The sequence below is a fragment of the Aphelocoma coerulescens genome, chromosome 7, assembly GCF_041296385.1.
Source record: "Aphelocoma coerulescens isolate FSJ_1873_10779 chromosome 7, UR_Acoe_1.0, whole genome shotgun sequence".
NCBI classification, from domain to species: Eukaryota; Metazoa; Chordata; class Aves; order Passeriformes; family Corvidae; genus Aphelocoma; species Aphelocoma coerulescens.
The window spans coordinates 36,430,034-36,447,535 of record NC_091021.1 but is presented as its reverse complement, the minus strand read 5'-3'; the positions used below and the strand labels follow the sequence as shown (position 1 = coordinate 36,447,535).

General features: G+C 38.4%; 1 protein-coding gene across 10 annotated transcripts in view; it reads left to right on the top strand.

The window, feature by feature from the left end:
* Window positions 1-17,502, top strand: part of GTDC1 (glycosyltransferase like domain containing 1) — a 198,123-nt gene that overhangs the window by 57,118 nt on the left and 123,503 nt on the right. The window contains exon 2 of one of the 10 annotated variants that reach the window (XM_069021296.1): window positions 9,761-9,876. The exons of the other annotated variants lie outside the window; for them this stretch is intronic. Coding sequence (XP_068877397.1) covers window positions 9,785-9,876 — 92 coding nt within the window. The 5' untranslated portion in view covers window positions 9,761-9,784. The remainder of the gene's footprint in view (window positions 1-9,760; window positions 9,877-17,502) is intronic. 10 annotated transcript variants of the gene reach the window in all.

The window sequence follows — 17,502 nt, the reverse complement described above, 5'->3', positions numbered from 1 at the left end:
GAGTTTTGTGAGCTGTTGGTGGGATATTATCTTCTTCATTCCATGGATTTGGAAGGTCCAGCATAGCCTCCTCAGGCTGCTGTCACTCTGCAAAACTGCTGTGTTCACTGCTTTGTCTCCCAACTTCCTTCAGACAGCTTCAACTCCTTGATAAATGTGGATGTCTGATCTTTAGCCTAAAGTTGTTTTCCATAGCACACAGTGACTATTCTGTAATTCTAGAAAATGTGTAAAAAAAAAAAAAAATTAGCCTTGTTTTTCTTCTTGACTCAAGGATAGTTCTCTAATTTGAAAATGCTGTTTCACAATTTATTGAAAAAAAATGCTTTCATTTTTCTTGTAGCTATTTAGCTATTTTCTTTCTTACAGTGAACAATCTATTAAATTACAGATAGTAAAACACTGATATGACACATTAGATGAAAGGAGTTTATAATTTAGGAGCTATCCTCTACAGAAAGTGATTCATACCCCCAAAAGTTAGGAGTGTAAGACTTAGATCTGTAAAAGAGAGTGACTAAATTCAGTGTAGCTTCCAGTGTGTTTTAATAGCACTGCTAGATTATTTTAAATATATATATATAAATATTATGTATAACATTCAGTATTGCCCCCCAGGTAGCTGTTCATATGAATAAAAATTTTATTTGTAACAGATTCTAGCCCTGAAATACCCCTAGGGTCAATGTTAGCATATATATACCCCTTGATATCTGACAACTATATTTTAAAGACAAATTCTGTGCTTTTTACATTTTAGAAAAGAGAAAACAAATTATTGTTTTCAATTAATAGAGCTTTGAAAAAACCCCCAACCTGGAGGTGTGGTGTTCAGCAAAGGAGAGTATATTTCAACAGTATGTAATGTAGATGTGGTTGTTTTTTGATTTTGGGTTTTATTTTTAATATTCTATCGAAACTACTAGATTTAAGACTGTTTCATATCTGATTCTTTTGTTCTATTCTATAAGGAGAAAACACCTTATTATGGAGTAAAATCTTTATTAACTGGTGGGCTGTGTCCCCTAAATATCTTAAAACCAGCAATCTTTTAAATTTTTATTGTGAGTAGTTCAGTCCTACTGAAAACATAACACTGTGTGGATGTGTGAGCATTTGCAAACTTGAGGATTTAACTGCTTTCTAGATATTTTGTTTTCAGAAACATTCCTGCATGCCCTGGAGAAGGTGTTTGAGGATGTGACTCAAAGCAGGGCAGGGCAAATTTCATTAAATCTGAATACACAGATACCCATTTGTGCTGGAAACATCTGTGCCTGTTTACATCTTTCTGTGGAATACTGGAAATGTTTATATAATCTTTGTAGGAGCTGCAATAATGTGTCCTCCATTAGAGGCCTTCCTTGAATTTGGCCCTCATAATTCTCAGGTAAGGAATGAATAAATTGTATGTATGAGTAGTACATTAGTTAAAAGAAGATAACCCTTTTCCTACAAATTAAAAAAAAAAAAAAGTTAATCTGATACTGTTTGGGATATTTTGGGCGTATTTTATGGTGTTTGCTTCTATATATAGGTGAATAAACATAAATCCCATTCATAGCATTAACTACTAAGAGTGTGTACTTTGATGTTACTGCTCAAATTCATTGCATTTGAAGATGGGACATGGCTCGTCTCTTTGGAATTACTGAATAATTTTCTGTCCAAGGTGGTCTTGGTTTCACTGCATGTCTTTGTTGCTCCGTGTGTTTCAACTGCAGTTTTGTGTGAGGCACAGTGGAATGTGCTCCTAGAGATCCCTTGTGCTTTGATGAGCTGGTGTAAAGGCATGAATGTATAAGGTGACCTAATGTAATATCCAGTGTCCCATAAGGACAGGGTTCAGGTCTCCTAGAAACACATAATTCCAGCCTGGGTTGGTTTGCAGGTGACCATGTTGTTCCAACCCCTCTGCCATGGGCAGGGGCACCTTCCGCTAGACCAGGTTTCTCCAAGCCCTACCCAAGCTGGCTTTAAACACTTTTTTGATTAAAAATACCATGTGGGTGTAACTCACTGATGGGTACAAATATCCACATTCTCACCTTGCTGTGGAGGTGCCCAAAGGAGGGTGTGGGAGCCACTGCTTCACCCTGTGCTCCGCTTTTCCGCTCCCTCTCTGAACAAAGGGTCATTACTTCTTTCATTCCATTAGTGCTAAACTTGCTCGCGTTTTTTTCCCCCTGAACAAATCGTTGGAGTTCACCCAGGTTAGTTCACACGGGCTGGTGCAAACGCACACACGTTTGTCCTGCCCACGCTCCGAGGGAGCTGGCTGGGAGTTCGCTCCGCTCCGGGGGCCAGATGGCCGTCCTAGCACCATGTTGAGCCTAAACCAATAAACCCTACTGAGATACGAGACACAGGCACCATGTACTGAGCTAAAACAACTTGGTGACTTCTGACCAGAGCTGGCTGGTGTCCAGCCAGCTTCGAGTGTAAGCAGAGAGAATATACGTCCATATGGAACGGCACGAAGCTCCACCACTTAGCACAGATGATGCCCTCCACTGCTGTAGCCCTGGATAATAGAGGGTGTCCCAGCCTGGATAAGGGGTGTGAAATTCTCTCTGCTGAGGGAGAACTTGGAGGCCATCTGATGCTGGAAAAACGTAACATGGGAATGCATGTGTAAAACTGAGTTTTGTTTGATTTAGGTTAAAATTGCCCAAAGCCTGTTCTGGAAACTTCTCCTGAAAATGTTGTTGGTCAGAGAGAACTTCTGAAGGGGTGTATATTATCAAATGGATTTGAGAATGATTTTTAACAGAACACTAATATAAACCAAGGTGTTAAAGTTAACGAAGAAAAGGTTTAGAATCTATAATTGATTTGCCATTTTTTTTTTAAATGGGAAAGATAGTGTAAATAAAAACAAATCATTAAATAATTGGTAAAAAGAATTTAATCCGGTAAAAACACTTAACCCAGTTAAAAAATGACGTAAAAAATTAGGGAAGGTCTAGAGGCAAAATAATTTCCTATTGAGGAGAACAGCACTGCTGTTGTTTCTCTGCTCACAACAAGACTCCGAAAATTTCCTTTTCAGTATGATGGAGAGAGGCTGCCTGAAAAGTTTTTGTGAAGCCGATGAAGGAGATGGGGTGTCCTTTTGATGCAGATGAATTCTCTTGTTCTGAGGGGTCAGAAACAATACTCTGGTGCTCGAAAGTCTTTGTACAGCACCATGATTTAAGAACAAATGTTTTTATTCTTAGCTCTGGCTGCTGAAAAACTTGGAGGGGGCGATCCAATAAGAACAGCAAAAAAATCTTCTAAGAAATAGGACAAAAAAATCTCCCAAGTAAACTACCTGAAATTTATTCAGGCAGACAGCAATGTGATCTTAAACATTCACTTTGCATTAATCAACTTTGCCTCAGATAAAATGCTGGCAGATGGTAGCTATTCATTTTAAAAGTGACAGGTTTTCTTTACGTTTTTGTGTGGAAACCCCCACATGCACTCTTCCCTCCAAAAACTTTACTTGGTTAATTTGTCCAACATGCTTTTTTTTTTTTTTCCCTTAAATACTCTCCCATTATTAGGCAATTTCACAATTTGGATAGTTAAAAGAGGGTTTAGATGAGTTTAAATGCAGGCTCCTTCCTTTGAAGTCAGGGGGAGTGTATATATGGGAGCTGAGATTTGGCAGAAGTAAGATGGGAACGATGAAGACGATGCAGGGAGAGGTGCAGGGCCGGGAAGGACACGGGCTGGGACTGCTGGGTGATCTGTACAAAGTGCTAATGTGAAATGGCAGTTGTCTGTTTGATGTGTAAAAGATTTGCTGAAATTCCAGCAAAATATTCTGATGAGAGAAGGAAAGAACAGTCTGGGTTTTCAAACCCTAGCATGTGTTTTCCTTTATGTTCTCAAATGCCGGGTGAAATCCTTATTTTTCTTTCTAAAATGAATTTTATGAATCACCTGGAGAATTGATATTTACATTGCTGGCAGTAAAATGTAATGAAATTGTGCATTATGATTCAGTATTTCTGCACTTAGGATTTTAATGAGGATTTTATCTGTCCTTTTAAATGGTTGCTGTGTATATATTTTATTTCTAGATTAGTTATGGATTACATTTCTGTTTCCAAATAACAAACATATACACTACTATATTATAAAGAATATGATACTTTCCACAATTCATTGTCATTCCAGCCCATAACACTAATTTGATCTTCCAAAGGGAAAGTAAAAAAAGCTTTAGTTTGCATCTAATAAAGAGAAAAAATAATGATTTTTTTTTTCCTTTCTTTCGGTGCTGCTTTTTTTCCTAATCTCAATTTTTTTTTTTTTTTTTTTTTTAGCTAAGAAGTAAATATATAAACTTATATATATAAATTTTGTCAGATACTTGCTTTGCACATGATTTAGATTTATAGCTTTATGTTCTGGTGAAATAAATAACTAATTTTCTTAATGAGTACTCACAACTAGACTGGGTTTTGTGAATTGATGCATAATGAAAAGGAATTTTACATTGTACAAACTGATTTTAGCAAAGTAATTTTGGGACACGACCTACGTCAACACTAATACAAATATATATTTTTTGGGGGGGGTTTTTTGGTATGCTTTAACTTGACCCAAAGAAGTTTGACAGTCTTGGTTCAGGTAGTTGTGGCATCTCAGTTTCCAGTCTTCAACAGACCAAGAATGCAGAGGTCTTTCCTTACCTATTTCAGCCCATGTGCCTGTACCTGGGAGCCAGCTTGGATGGGGCTTGGAGCAACCAAGGTTCCTATGGCAGGGGTTTTGGAAGTGGATGGTCTCTAAGGTCCCTTCCAACCCAAACCATTCTAGGATTCTTTTTCTGCCTCTGAGGGCTGTTAGCACCTGCTGTGGGTGTCCGTGAGTTTCAGTGCGGATTTTGAAGGCGCTGACCAGGTCCATGGTCACTCTGGAAAATGTGCCCAAAGGTGTTTTCAGGTTTTATTTTCTCAGTTCCTCTGGGATTACAAGACTGAATGTTCCTAAAACAAGGCTGGAGTCCACTGGATGCTCTCCAAGGACATGACCTCCTGGTGTAGTTTCATCCAAGGGATTTAGGCCATAATCTTGGAGCCCACTCTGGTGTGAGCTGAGGCAGGGTGGGTGAGGGTGGTTGTAGATGGATGGTTGCTTCATAAATACCATTATGTATCAAACAGAAATGCTACCCTAAACTGACACATAAACCATTTAATTTTGTGGATTATGATATCGTTTCTTCCCTAAACAAGCAACACAGACCTAAGCAGGAGTTTGATTATAATCTATGTGCCAAACTGTGGTGCAATGGAAAACATTTAATTTAGGATCAACTTCTGACTCCCCCAAACCACAGTTTGATCAATTTATTTCCTCCTCCTCTTCCCTTTTATACGTCTCAGCCTAAGTATCTTGGGAATGGTACCTGTTATTGGTAGGCTTTGAGTCATTATGATGATAGATTTAACTTCCTTTCAAAACAAGTATTAGGAATACATACATTGTGTCTATTAATCGGAATATCTTTGATACAAAGCAACTGAAAGACTTTTTTTTGTTCATCTTTCAGTAATGCAGACTTCCACCATTTCCTTATTCCCCTGGACAGTATTTTTCTTTTCTTGCCTTTGTCCTTTGTCCCTGTCTTTTCCTCCCTTCCTCCTGCACATTTACTCTGATGGTCCAGTGGACACAGTCATTTTAAAGAATGCTTTCCATTTCAGAGCACTGACTGTTTTTATTGTTTATGTTTATAACCTTGCCTTCTTGTTCATCATTTTTTGTTTCAGCTCTCTTAATTTCCATTTTACTTGTTGCACGCTTGAACTTATATTTCTGTCTAGTTGCAACTTGAAGAAAGAATGAAGGAAACAGCAGTGGCCACAACATTGAAAGCAAATACATGACTTTCTTGTTGCAGAATTACTGGAAAAATTTATGCCTTTTAGCAGTATTTCAAAGAATTATATGGGGAAAAATGTATTTAGAGTGGAGCTAATGTTTCTCTTGCACCACCTTACCTGATGCAACTACATCAGTCCTTTAAACTAGTGATTTACCAAATGTTTCAAAAAGAAAAGGTGTAAATTATTATGGGTAGAGCAATAGAAAATTTACTTCAAATTCTATTTTTCTTGCAGTTAAATGGTATTCCTACTGATTTCTGTTATCGTGTTTTCTTTGAGTGCTAATATTTTTTAGCATAGCATACTCTATGTAAAATGATGTGTATCTAAATAGAATATGGAAAAATCTGCATGTATTTAGGTATTATGTAATAACATGAGAAAATTCCTGAACACGTAATTCTATGTATATTATATATGGAAAAACTAAAAAATTGAAGGGGAGTGATTTGAGAACATCTGCAATTTTTTATTTATGTAAGAGGATATCCCATTTTTAATTAAAGATGGAACTTAAGAATGATAAATGGGACCATTATCTAGTAACAGTTAGTTTGCAGGCATTTTTTTCCTAATGTTCTGCAGATTGCTGCAGGTTTGACAGTGCCTTTGGCTTTTGTGAGCAAAATGCATTTCCTACTCATGGCAGAAGAGTTGTAACTCACTAAACATGGAGCAGTGATCATGCATAGCGACATCTCTATGCTTAAACCCTGAGGAATTGAATTATTTAAAATTGTTTTTAATGCAGAAATTTCCTGGTAGTCAATTTTATTAAAAACCTAACAGTTAAAAATTTTATCTGCCAAAGGAATTTGGAGAAATAGTGCTAAAGATGCTAAACCTATGCAAGAAGAGGAGATGAATTTTGGGGGAGGTTTTGGCAGGTTTTTGGGTTTTTTTTTCCTTTGTTAGTAGAGTGACCATTTTCTTGTTGTTCTTTTTTTTTTTTTTACTTTACCCCTTGAATTCCTTCTTTGTTGTCATCATCCTAGACTAAAGTTGGTTCCAATTTATTGTTACATCCTCAAGTCTTAGCTTAGGGTGTCAAAGTGGGAGGAAAGGTGGGTGGGTGCTTTGGGAGGAACTTGAGTTACCATCAGGTATTGGACAACTGTTGGTATTTGTGACTCTCAGTTATCCCAGGAGCAAATTTTTGGTGTCCTTGTCTCCATGTCTTTCACAAATCTTCAGGGTCCTGACTGGGGAAGTTCACTTGTGTGGAATCAGTTGACCATTTTGGTTACTGATGACTCAAATGATGTTTTCCAGTTAAGAGACTTCTTTGGATGAGGACTTGATTGCAGAGCCCTTATCTTTACCTCCTCTAGACTTTGCGTTGCCATCTACTCAAGGTGAGATCTGGTTTGCAGCAGAACTTGCTCTTCTGAGGTTTAATACCAGCTCTGCAGAGGATCCTGTGGGCCTGGCCTGGTCTGGAATCAGTTTTCAGTGGTTTCTGTGGCCGTTGAGGCATTCAGGGCTGAAGTGCTGTAAGCACAGACCTCTGGTCTTGCCCCCAAAAGGCAAAAGATCCATAGGCAGGAGTGGTAGGGAGGAGTGTCAGAAAAGAGTAATTGCCACAAAAGAATCTGGAAAACCAGTGTCTAATGTATTTATTAAAAATTGCATCATGAGTTAGAGATAATAAAGCCTACATTTTCTTTCATTTTTTTTTTTAACATGGAGCAGAGAACCTGGAGAGTGGTCTTGCCTTGAAATAATATTCATTCTGGTGTAAACGCACTGGAAAATACTTTTATATAGTTTTACATTTCAATACAGAGGAAAAATATTAGATTTTAATTACAGGCTCAGAATCATTAAGGTTGGCAAAAACCTCTAAGAGCATCAAGTCCAACTGTTAACCATGCTATGCTATGATGAGTGGAATATAAATTCAGCATTAAAGTAAGCATCTGTACTTGAAAAATCCTAATTTCCAATGCTAACAGCTGCATGGAAGGTCATTGACATTGTGGAGTGCGTGGGGTCTCTGGGGCTCAGCGTGTTTGAAGTCAATATTTATGGTGCCTCTGTACCTCCTGTCATTAGCAGGAGGTTTTCAAGAGACTGTTCTTAGATTATATTTTGCACATGGCTCTTGTTTTCCTAGATACTGATTGGAAAAAAGTGAAGGATAGAATAGTTTTCCTGTCTGCTGATGGGTGATGAGACCAACATGTTGGGGCCATGGGTGGAATTGGGGTGAATGAATTGGTGGCAGGGAGGGAGTTTGAGATGCTTGTGTGCTTCCTGCATTTTTAAGGAGTATAAAGGATATTTCAGCTGTTGAGATGAAGCTCAGCAGCTGCTCTCCAAACTCCTAATGGAGCCAGGGGCCTGAGTTTTCTTTATCTGCAGAGTTTTCCTCTGGTCCCAGATACTGCTGGGGCTCCCCATTTCTCTTAACCTATAGTTCTTGAATGGCATGGTTGATACAAGGGAATAATGAGAATGTTTTTTATTGGATAAAATGGGATTTGGAGACAATACTGTTGCTTGTTAATTGCTAGGTACACGCTAAGACTCTGAATGATGAAGAGGAAGGTACAAAAGCTGTGTGCACTGAGCAAATGCTTTGCAGTGCAGCCAAACAGCTTTGCAGCCACACTCTGGGTTGTTACAGCATCACTGTGGTATTTGCCTTCCCATTATCTCTTCAGATCACTTTTCCATGGTGTCTGGTCCATGCATATTTTATTTTGTTTTTAAATTTATGTTTTTGAATATTATTTTATTTATTTTACCTTCCAACATGGGGTTTAAAACTGTAACTTCATTGCCACTTGTCCATATAACATCTTTCATTTTGTCCTTAAAATCCAGAGGGGTGTTTAGTGTGAGCAGTAGTGTATCCAAGGTAGAATATTTCATGTTTTTGCAGATTGCCAGTATTACATGCCAGAGCAGGCTTCTGACCACGAAGCCCAACCACGTTTGTTCTATTAGCTGCACTTCAGAAGTATTTGTTTAGTTTTTTCCTCAGATGGATAACCAGTATGGAACATTCTGTCCACAGAAGTCTTATTAAAGAGGTTAGAGCATCCTGCTAATTAGAAAAAAACTAATTAGGCAGATTGTTGAGCCTGTAACCAGAATTTTATATTTTAATGGATTTTGAAATGCGGTGTGCTCCCTTTTCCTATTGTAAAACACAATTTTTTCCTTTTAAATGTCTGGGAACAGTCTTTTTGAGGAGGTTATGCATTTAGAATAAGAAAGCAGTAACATTTTAATTTTTGAATTTATTAAATAAACTCTAGAAGAATGTATGCTGTAAAATTGGTGAAATCATTAATTCATACCAGCCTTTTATTGTGGCAGAAAAAATTGTTTGGTTACCTTCCTGTTGGTAGGTTTCAAGTTTAACTGCCCCAAAGAGGAGTTGAATTAAGTTCATGTGAAGAAACAATATAATTTGTGGCTGTGTTAAAATTAGACTTAGAGGGTACAGAACTCACAAATTGCTCTTTCGTACTTCAAGCTAAAATTCATTGACCACTGTTTCACTGAGCCTTGGGAAGTTTATCATATTCGAAGCTGGATCCAGTCCATTTTTGAGTACTCTTGTAGTGCTGTTAGAGACTTTTGGTCTGGAAGCTGAAAAAATGAGCTCGTTCTCAGCTGTGGAGTGACCTGGAAGCAAAACCATTGGGGTTGGTTGGGTTTGCATAGTTCCCATCTTAATTCCAGGTCTGCAAGGAGCCATGTGGAAAGCGAGGCATGTTTGTGGCTGGGGACAAAACACTGGATTTGAGAAACATTTAAAATATATATATTTAAGATGGCTTTCTCTCTAACATCTACTTTTGAACTCTCTTTCAACTGTGCCCTGCTACAGACTTTAATTAGTTGTAACCTTTTTTCAGGCTTGTCATTCTGCATTTTGCAAAATGCTCTGGCTTGTGGAGCAGCCGTGTGGCTGGGAGCCGTGGGCAGTGACCTGCAGTCTGTGTCAGGACCATCCTCTGAGATGTAACTCAAGGTACAGATGTTGCAGTTGGTGAGACGAGGTTGGCGGCCATCTGGAAGGTGGCCATCTGCTCCTTCCTGCAGCAGCAGAGCACCACGCTTTTGGGGGCCCCTGCCCCTTCTTGTCACAACCTGAGTCAAGATAATTCAGCATTGCCTCTTTGAAGCCTGATTTGGGAATATTGGCCGGCCAAGTGCTTGGCACTTAAGAGATGTAAGGGGCTAGGAAGGGTAAAACAAATACTTCTAGACAAGATGTAGAAATGAGCTGTATGAAAGGACTTCAGTAAAGCAATGGAAGCTTAAGATATGTAGCTCAGGTCTGTAAATGTGAGAGAAACCATGGAGCAAAGGGAGATGCAGCTTGCTATGCTGATAAAAAACAGATAGAAGTGTCCCATTGGAGCATGGGACTTGCTATTATTTTGCTTCTGTCTGTACTTGAAAACAGAACTGTGGATATACAGGAACTGGGGGATGGAACAATTAGATCCCTTTAAGGAAAACCTTCCTCTTCAGTCCAAGGAAGCTAAAAAGAAGGCAAAAATACTGCAAGACTGTTTTTGTGGTGTCAGCCCTGCACCCCCAGACCTCCTATATTTGCTGGAGTGTCAGCTCTGGCTTTGGCCAGTCAGATTTGTGTTCAGCATCTGTGCTGACCTGTAGGTTCACACCCTTCCATGCTCCTGCAGTTCTGTCTTCAGCCCGAAGCCTGGGACTATTATCAACCAGACAGGTCTAGGTAGTTAGCATGATGTCATGTCTCTTCATCAGTTTATGGAACAGGGCTGAAATTTATGGCCATAAATATTTTAAATTGTTTTTGTTTGGCTTCTTGGGGAGAAGAATTTCTATGGGTGAGAGGTTGTTTTGTAAGAGGCTCCACTCCATGATAGATCACATGGATGGTTTCAGTACATGGGAAGTTTGTATCCCTTCAGTGTCATAGGTTGGAATTGTTACAGGCACTTAACAGCTTTACAGATTCTTGTTTAATTACTGGTCATTATTCTGAAGTGGATGACTCATTTTGCCTGCAGTGATGGGAGGTGTTCTGGCCCTCTATATAATTCTACACATACATATTTTTGCTCCTAAGCACCACAAAAATGTCTGTTTTCCCCTTGTATGTCTCATTTCCTGGGGTAATACAGAGAAAATGGATCTGAGAGGGGCTATGGAATGAGAAAGGGCATGTTGGGAACAAATTTGCATCAATCTGGATGGCTCTCAGTGCACACCTGAACTCTGCCATTCAGTTCTCACTTGGAGGGGTGTGTAATGCTGTAATAAATTAACTATCTATTAGTCCATTCTTCTATCTTGGTATTTCAGATTAGAAAACTGGCCAGACAACATGAAATTCAGTGTTTAACAATCTTCTGGCATGGTAAAGTGTTAAAATTAACATTTAAACTAGTTCTGGATTAGCTGTCACCAGCTTTTCTGTCCTCACTTGAGGCTGTGTCCTTCACTGTGACATTCCATGTGTCCTGCTGAAGGCCCATTGCAGAAATAGGGACTTTGAATTTACCAGGCTGTATCAAGAGGCCACACTTGGTCTTGTTGCATGGAGATCTAAATAAATTTGCATTGATCTCAATATATGGGAATGTTTTGAACCTTGACTTTCTAATGCTTCAAGGTTGGGTGTTTTTTTATCCTGCTTTGTCAAGGAGGATGACTGTAGTAAGACCATGAGCTGATTACTCCCTGTATTAGATAATAATTTCTTAATGTGGGAGGGATAGATGTGAGCACTCTTGGAAAACTCTTTATGGAATAAGGTTTAAGCAGTGCTGTTAATAGGATGCACATTCCCTTTCATGCTGAGTCAGACAGAGCTTGGCTGTGCATCCAGGACAAAATTCAAGGAGGTCTTAGACACACTTGCAAAACATGTGGTGACTCTGCTGTCTTTAAGAATTGTCACTATTGCTGTGATTGCATTGTCATCTCTGGATTTTAGGTGGGCAGTAATTGGAGTTTAATTAAAGACCAGCCCTACTTCCATCTAGACCCATCTCTGAAGTGTCTCCTTGTTCCCCTGCATCATGTGGTTGCCTTATGATGTTCCAGTGGCAAATAATCATGAATTTGACCTAAAATTTAAAAAAACCTTGCCTGTTTTAAGTGTCTGTGTCAGTGGTAGAGGCTGCTGGGTGCAGGGGGCAGAGGGAAGACGAGTGGTGGTACAGGAGGGACGTTGGGGGTCCTGATGCAAAGGCACTGCATCAGTGACCAGATAATCCTGGCTTTTCTTGGGAGAAGCCCAAATCATCATTAGAGATGAAATGTCTGTTTTGGATGGAAAGCTAATGTGATGGATGGAGGCTTCTTCTCACCAGTGACATTTGAAAAAGAAACCAAAAGGTTTTGGGGGTGGCTGTTCAAGTTTGTTGAAGTCTCTTCAGTATGGAAAAATAGGGACTTAGGAATTAGAGTTAGCCTTGTACGACAAGATCTTGTAAAGGTATTTGTAGGGATTGTTTTTTGTTTGGTTGGGTTTTTTTTTTGTTGTAAAATCTTTTTCTGGATTATGTAACTAAAGGCAGGACAAGACACTACAACTCTAGTTTGTATTTTATGGGGTGCTTTGAAGGATAATCTCGAGGATGTTTGTAGGGGGAGTGGTAATGATAGGAGGGATTGAAATACTGACTTTATTTTTAAAATTTTTTCTTAAGGTTCTGAATCTTCTTTCAATTGTGTAAGCTTTTAAAAACATTCAGGTTGATTTGTAATGGTATATTCTCAATGTTTGTTCTCCTAATATTTATTGGTGAACTATTGAATGCCTCTACTGTCATTCCCAGCAGCTTTTCATAGAAACTTTTCCCCCAATTAAGTTTATATTTAAGATGCTTTCATTATGAAAGCCCTTGAAGTTAAGATGAAGTTTAATTTTTTTTTTTTGTTCAAATCTTCCCCTGTGCTGGCATATGAATGTGGTTTTGCCCTAGTGGCACTTCCCCATTTCAGATTATTTTCTACCTCTGAATATTATGTGTTTTCTTGTTCAAGTGAATGACAAGATGATGTATGACACACTTGAGATGGTATTGAGCAGAGTATAGTTGGAAAATTGCAGTGATAATTTTCTTTTTACATCTCAAACTTACATGCCATTGAGGGGGAAAAAAAAAAAGGAAAAAAAAAAGAAGTGTAACAGCAATTCAACAAAAAGCATAAGGGGAAACCTAGAAAAATTACAGGGAAATTTCCATAACAGATACACAAGTAATGCTGCTTTAATAATGATTTCCTGTCATGAACTATTTTTATCACTTGCCAGCTCTCTGACGTGGCATTCTATTTAACATTTTTGAGAGCCATGTTTTAATCAGATTAAGCTCAAGGAAACCGATAGGTATCTGTTTGGCTCATGACTTGTGCTTCTGTTTCTGATTTAGTCACAAGACTATTGTTGCTGGAATCTTTTAAACCCCATTTTGCTTCCACTTGCAGCCGGTGTGTGAGCCCGGAGGTTCAGTGCCAGGGATTTTCATGATACACACACACAGGGCGCGTTATGGAATTATTTTGTAAATTTAAGAAGACTGATACAAACTGTGTCTTTTTCCTCGTGTGTTTAAATAGCTAAAAATAACCATCTATTTTTAGTTTCAGGCGTTGTAATGTTTCTTAGGAACACACTCACCCAAAGCAGTGTGCTAGGAAATGCTTACCATGAACAGTTCTACATTCTGATCCACTTAAGGAAAGCAAAAATCCTTAATAAATGGGGGTATTCTTGCATCATTTTGTGTAGTGTGCAACATAACGATGCTTTCCATGCAAGAGATATCGTGAGAATAAAATATAAACACATATCTTTTTAACTTGGATATTTACACGTTTTTCAGTCATTTTATTAAATGAAAAACAGCAGAAAAGTTTTTAAGCAAAACTCTTATGGTCTCCAATATTGTGCACATCCTGAAAATTTAGGAAATTAGGGGAAAAAAAAAAAAAGGTGCTGCATAACATTTGGGATCATGGTTGTGCTTGGGTATTAGTGAATTTAGCACCTCATTTGGTGGTCTCAGCATCCTGGAGCATGGGGGAGGACCAGCAGCCTGGCTTTCAAAAAGCTGTCTATTCATGTTTTCCTAATTTCCAGAGCAAAAAAACCCCCGTGTATTACATTTCTAATGACCTCTTTTGTCTGTTGCAAACGCAGAGAGATTGTATTCAACAGCTTGGTTTGTGTGGTGTCTTCCTGCAGTGTATTATTTATTTGGTTGACATGCTTGAAAACTGCGAGCGTAAGAATTAATAAAGGTTATTAGTTACTTTCCATAATAAAATTAGCTGACCTTTAAGAGCATTATACAGGGGCTGTCTAAGTGGAAAAATGACAGAATGTGTTTTTATTCTGGTAGCCATTTCGATTACTAAATCTTACAGTCACAATACAGAAACTACGCGTGGTGATTAAATGTGGCTCTTGACTGTATATTTGCAGACAACAATGAAATAAGTGGAATTTTTGTGTTCAAGACAGAATTTAACCCCTCGGTAACGGTTTTGCCCACATCTTATATTTGGTTCCATTTGAACAACACAGGGGAAAAAAAAAAAAACAAAAAAAAAACCAAACCAAGATGCAACTGAATTTTCTAAAAACAAGTGTCCTTTGGAAGCGGCAGTGGTGCCGGGAGTTGGCTGTGGTTTTTCTGGAGCATGATGATGTGCAGATTCCTGGAGCAGCCTGACTTGGGTCGCTGTCAGGCAGGTGTGATGTACACCCTGTAGCTGGGCACATACAGCTCACTCAGCCTGATAGTCTTTAGTCATCTCAGTTTATCTACCAGTTTAAAGGGAGACCTGCCATACAATCCAATATTGGAACGTGAAGTGCACACACCCACTTTTACTTTTCAGGTGGGAACAGGATGCACCTCATTTCCAAAGTAGCTGTTACAGCAAACTTCCTTAATTTTATTCTTTTTGTATTCAATAATGACATTTTTAGCTGTGCCATTATCTAGAAAAGATATTATAAAGGCTCTAATTTTTACTGTCTTTTTGAAACATTGTTAATCTATATAATGATGATAGTATGGCTTGGATTTCAAGTGAACTTCAGATCTGCTTGTGCTGCTGCATTGTACTTTTTCAAATTTTGACTAGGTCTTATAACATTTGTTGAAATCCTTACAAGATATTCATCTATTTGTAGCATCATATAGGTCTGGCTCCCCATCTGTCTCTGTTTTTCATGACAACGAGGCTCTGGTACTTTTTTTTAAATTTTAGTTCTTATTCATTGAAGCCCACTGTAATGCTGTTTCTATCTTAGTTGTTTGTCCATTAGCTTTTATTGATCATTTGGGATAAAATAAAAGATTTCTTCATAGGGAAAAGTATTAACCAGCTATCAATGAATTCAGTTTATTTAGGTTAGTTTTTCTACCTTATGAAACTGAATGTAATCAGAATCCATTTATGTGCTATTAAATAAATAAATAAATTACTAACATAATGTGGTGCCAAAAGCTAAGAAATATTGGGGAAGAAAAGTTCTTAATGAAATTATTTTCTGCTAGGCCATATTTATTACGGGTCTCAGAGAGCTTTGATATTTTAAAAGTAAAGGTATGATTCTAAGGTTCAGATTCCCTCCAAATAAATCCTTATTTAACAGGATATCCCTGAGACTTCCCCCCCCCCTTTTTTTTTTTTTTTTTTTTGTTTTTTTTTTTCTTTTTCACTGTTGGCAAGCCTGACTGAAACAGTCTCATCTGGTTTAACTAAAAAATCTTTGCATTACTTGGCGGTGGTTTCTTTTGTACGTGGTGCTTAGAGCTCCTTGAAGCTGGAGCGCACAGGAAATGCAAATCATGCAAATCATCCTCGCGCTGACGATGTACAGTGGCGTGATTGAGCAGCAGTACGTATGGCTCGTGGGCTGACCACATGAAAGGGCTCATTTAAAGACCAGATGAGCCCAAGCTGGCTTAAGTTAGACTATGTGTGAGCTTCAAAGCTTATAGAATAGCATCCTTTTTAAAAATAAATTTATTTTATTGATAACACCTGCGCCGAGTTCTTAAACAGTGAGAACACGTATAGATGAACATTATGTTGAGTACAGGCCATGCTTAAATCAGAAGGGCAATATTGTTATTTTTTTTTTGTGGAAATTCAGGTATGCATTCATATGGGGGGAAGGCAATCGCAGTCTAATGCACTGCAAAAAAAGTTCAGTTCATGTCTGGTGTACATAAAACCCAACTCTTTTCTGCCTTTCAGGTAAAAATGAAAATAAATGGAAGATAAAAGGGAACTTTTTCTGTGCAGCAAGGTTAAGAACAGGCTTTCTGTAAGTGCTTTTGAGTGCTGAGAAGAGGGAGGTTGATTGCTGGCTGCTTCGAATTTCTTGGTAACTGAAGAAAAAAATGCTGCATATTATTTTTCATACTTCTGAAGAGCTTTTTCAGTAGTTTCAGGATGTTGTCCCTCCAATAAAGCTGAACCCTTGTGCTGCGGGACTCTGGACCTTGAAGGTGGTTGGGAGAGCGGCTGTGGTGGGAACACTGGGCTCCATCAGCAACCTTTGAGATGGACCTATGGGCACAACCTGGGCAAAGCCACAGGGGAAAAATACTGGTGGAATAATAAGCATTTTTTATATTAATTTGGCAGTAAAATGAGAGTGGATGGGATAAGTAACAGTGTCCTTAAAAATATTCTTACCTTTGGTAGTATCAACATGGGTGGTTCTCTGTCTTCTAGTGAGAGTCTTATTTCTTACATGTCTTTTTTGTTTTATACAACCCTCATTCCCTTTCCTTTGGATGTTTTTAAAAGTTGAGATTCATTCAAATAATGTAACATGACACAAAGCTGGAAAATGTCAATCTTGGACTGTTTCTGTGTCATCTTGTTTAATTTTTACTTGAAACAGTAGCCCCGAGGAGGTCTGCGGTGGGACTGGGCAGGACACTGCACTCCATCACCCTGACGGATGTAATTTTGGCTTGATTTTTTTTTTCACTGGTTCCTTGCTCCTTCATTTTGTTCCTTCTACTAACACACAGGAACAAGAGAGAAGGAAAGAATGAATTTTTTATATTTTATCTACCAGACTGATTCTTTCTCATGAAGTCAGTCCACAGGTCCTGGAAAAGGAGAGAGGGACATTTCCCAGATTTTTTTTTCTCCCCCACTCTTTAAACGCTAATTATATTCTTCTCCTTAATTTCATATTTAAGTCAAGGGGAGCATTTCACCCCTTCCATATACCTGCAGGTTGGTGCAATGCCCACTGTGCTGAGCACATGCAAGTGGGGGTCATAGGGCTCAGTGGGGAGTTCTGGCTTCAGTTGGGGCTGAAATGTTGAAGTTCCTTCCTTCTGTATGGTTTGTTCATTTATTTATTTTAAAGGGGACAGAAAAAAAAAGTGGCTAAAGGGATGGCATCCTGAAACCATCAGGGAAAGGAGTATTGTGAATAAATACTGTTTTCCTAAACCTGTGATCCCTTACAGGGAAAATTTGTGAGGCTTCTGGGCAGGTGTTTATACATCAAGCACACAGTTTGTGTTTTAATAGAAGAAGCAATTTAAATCAAAGATAATATTAAAATATCTTTCATACTCTGTGTAAGAAATACCAAGATGCAGGAGCTAAC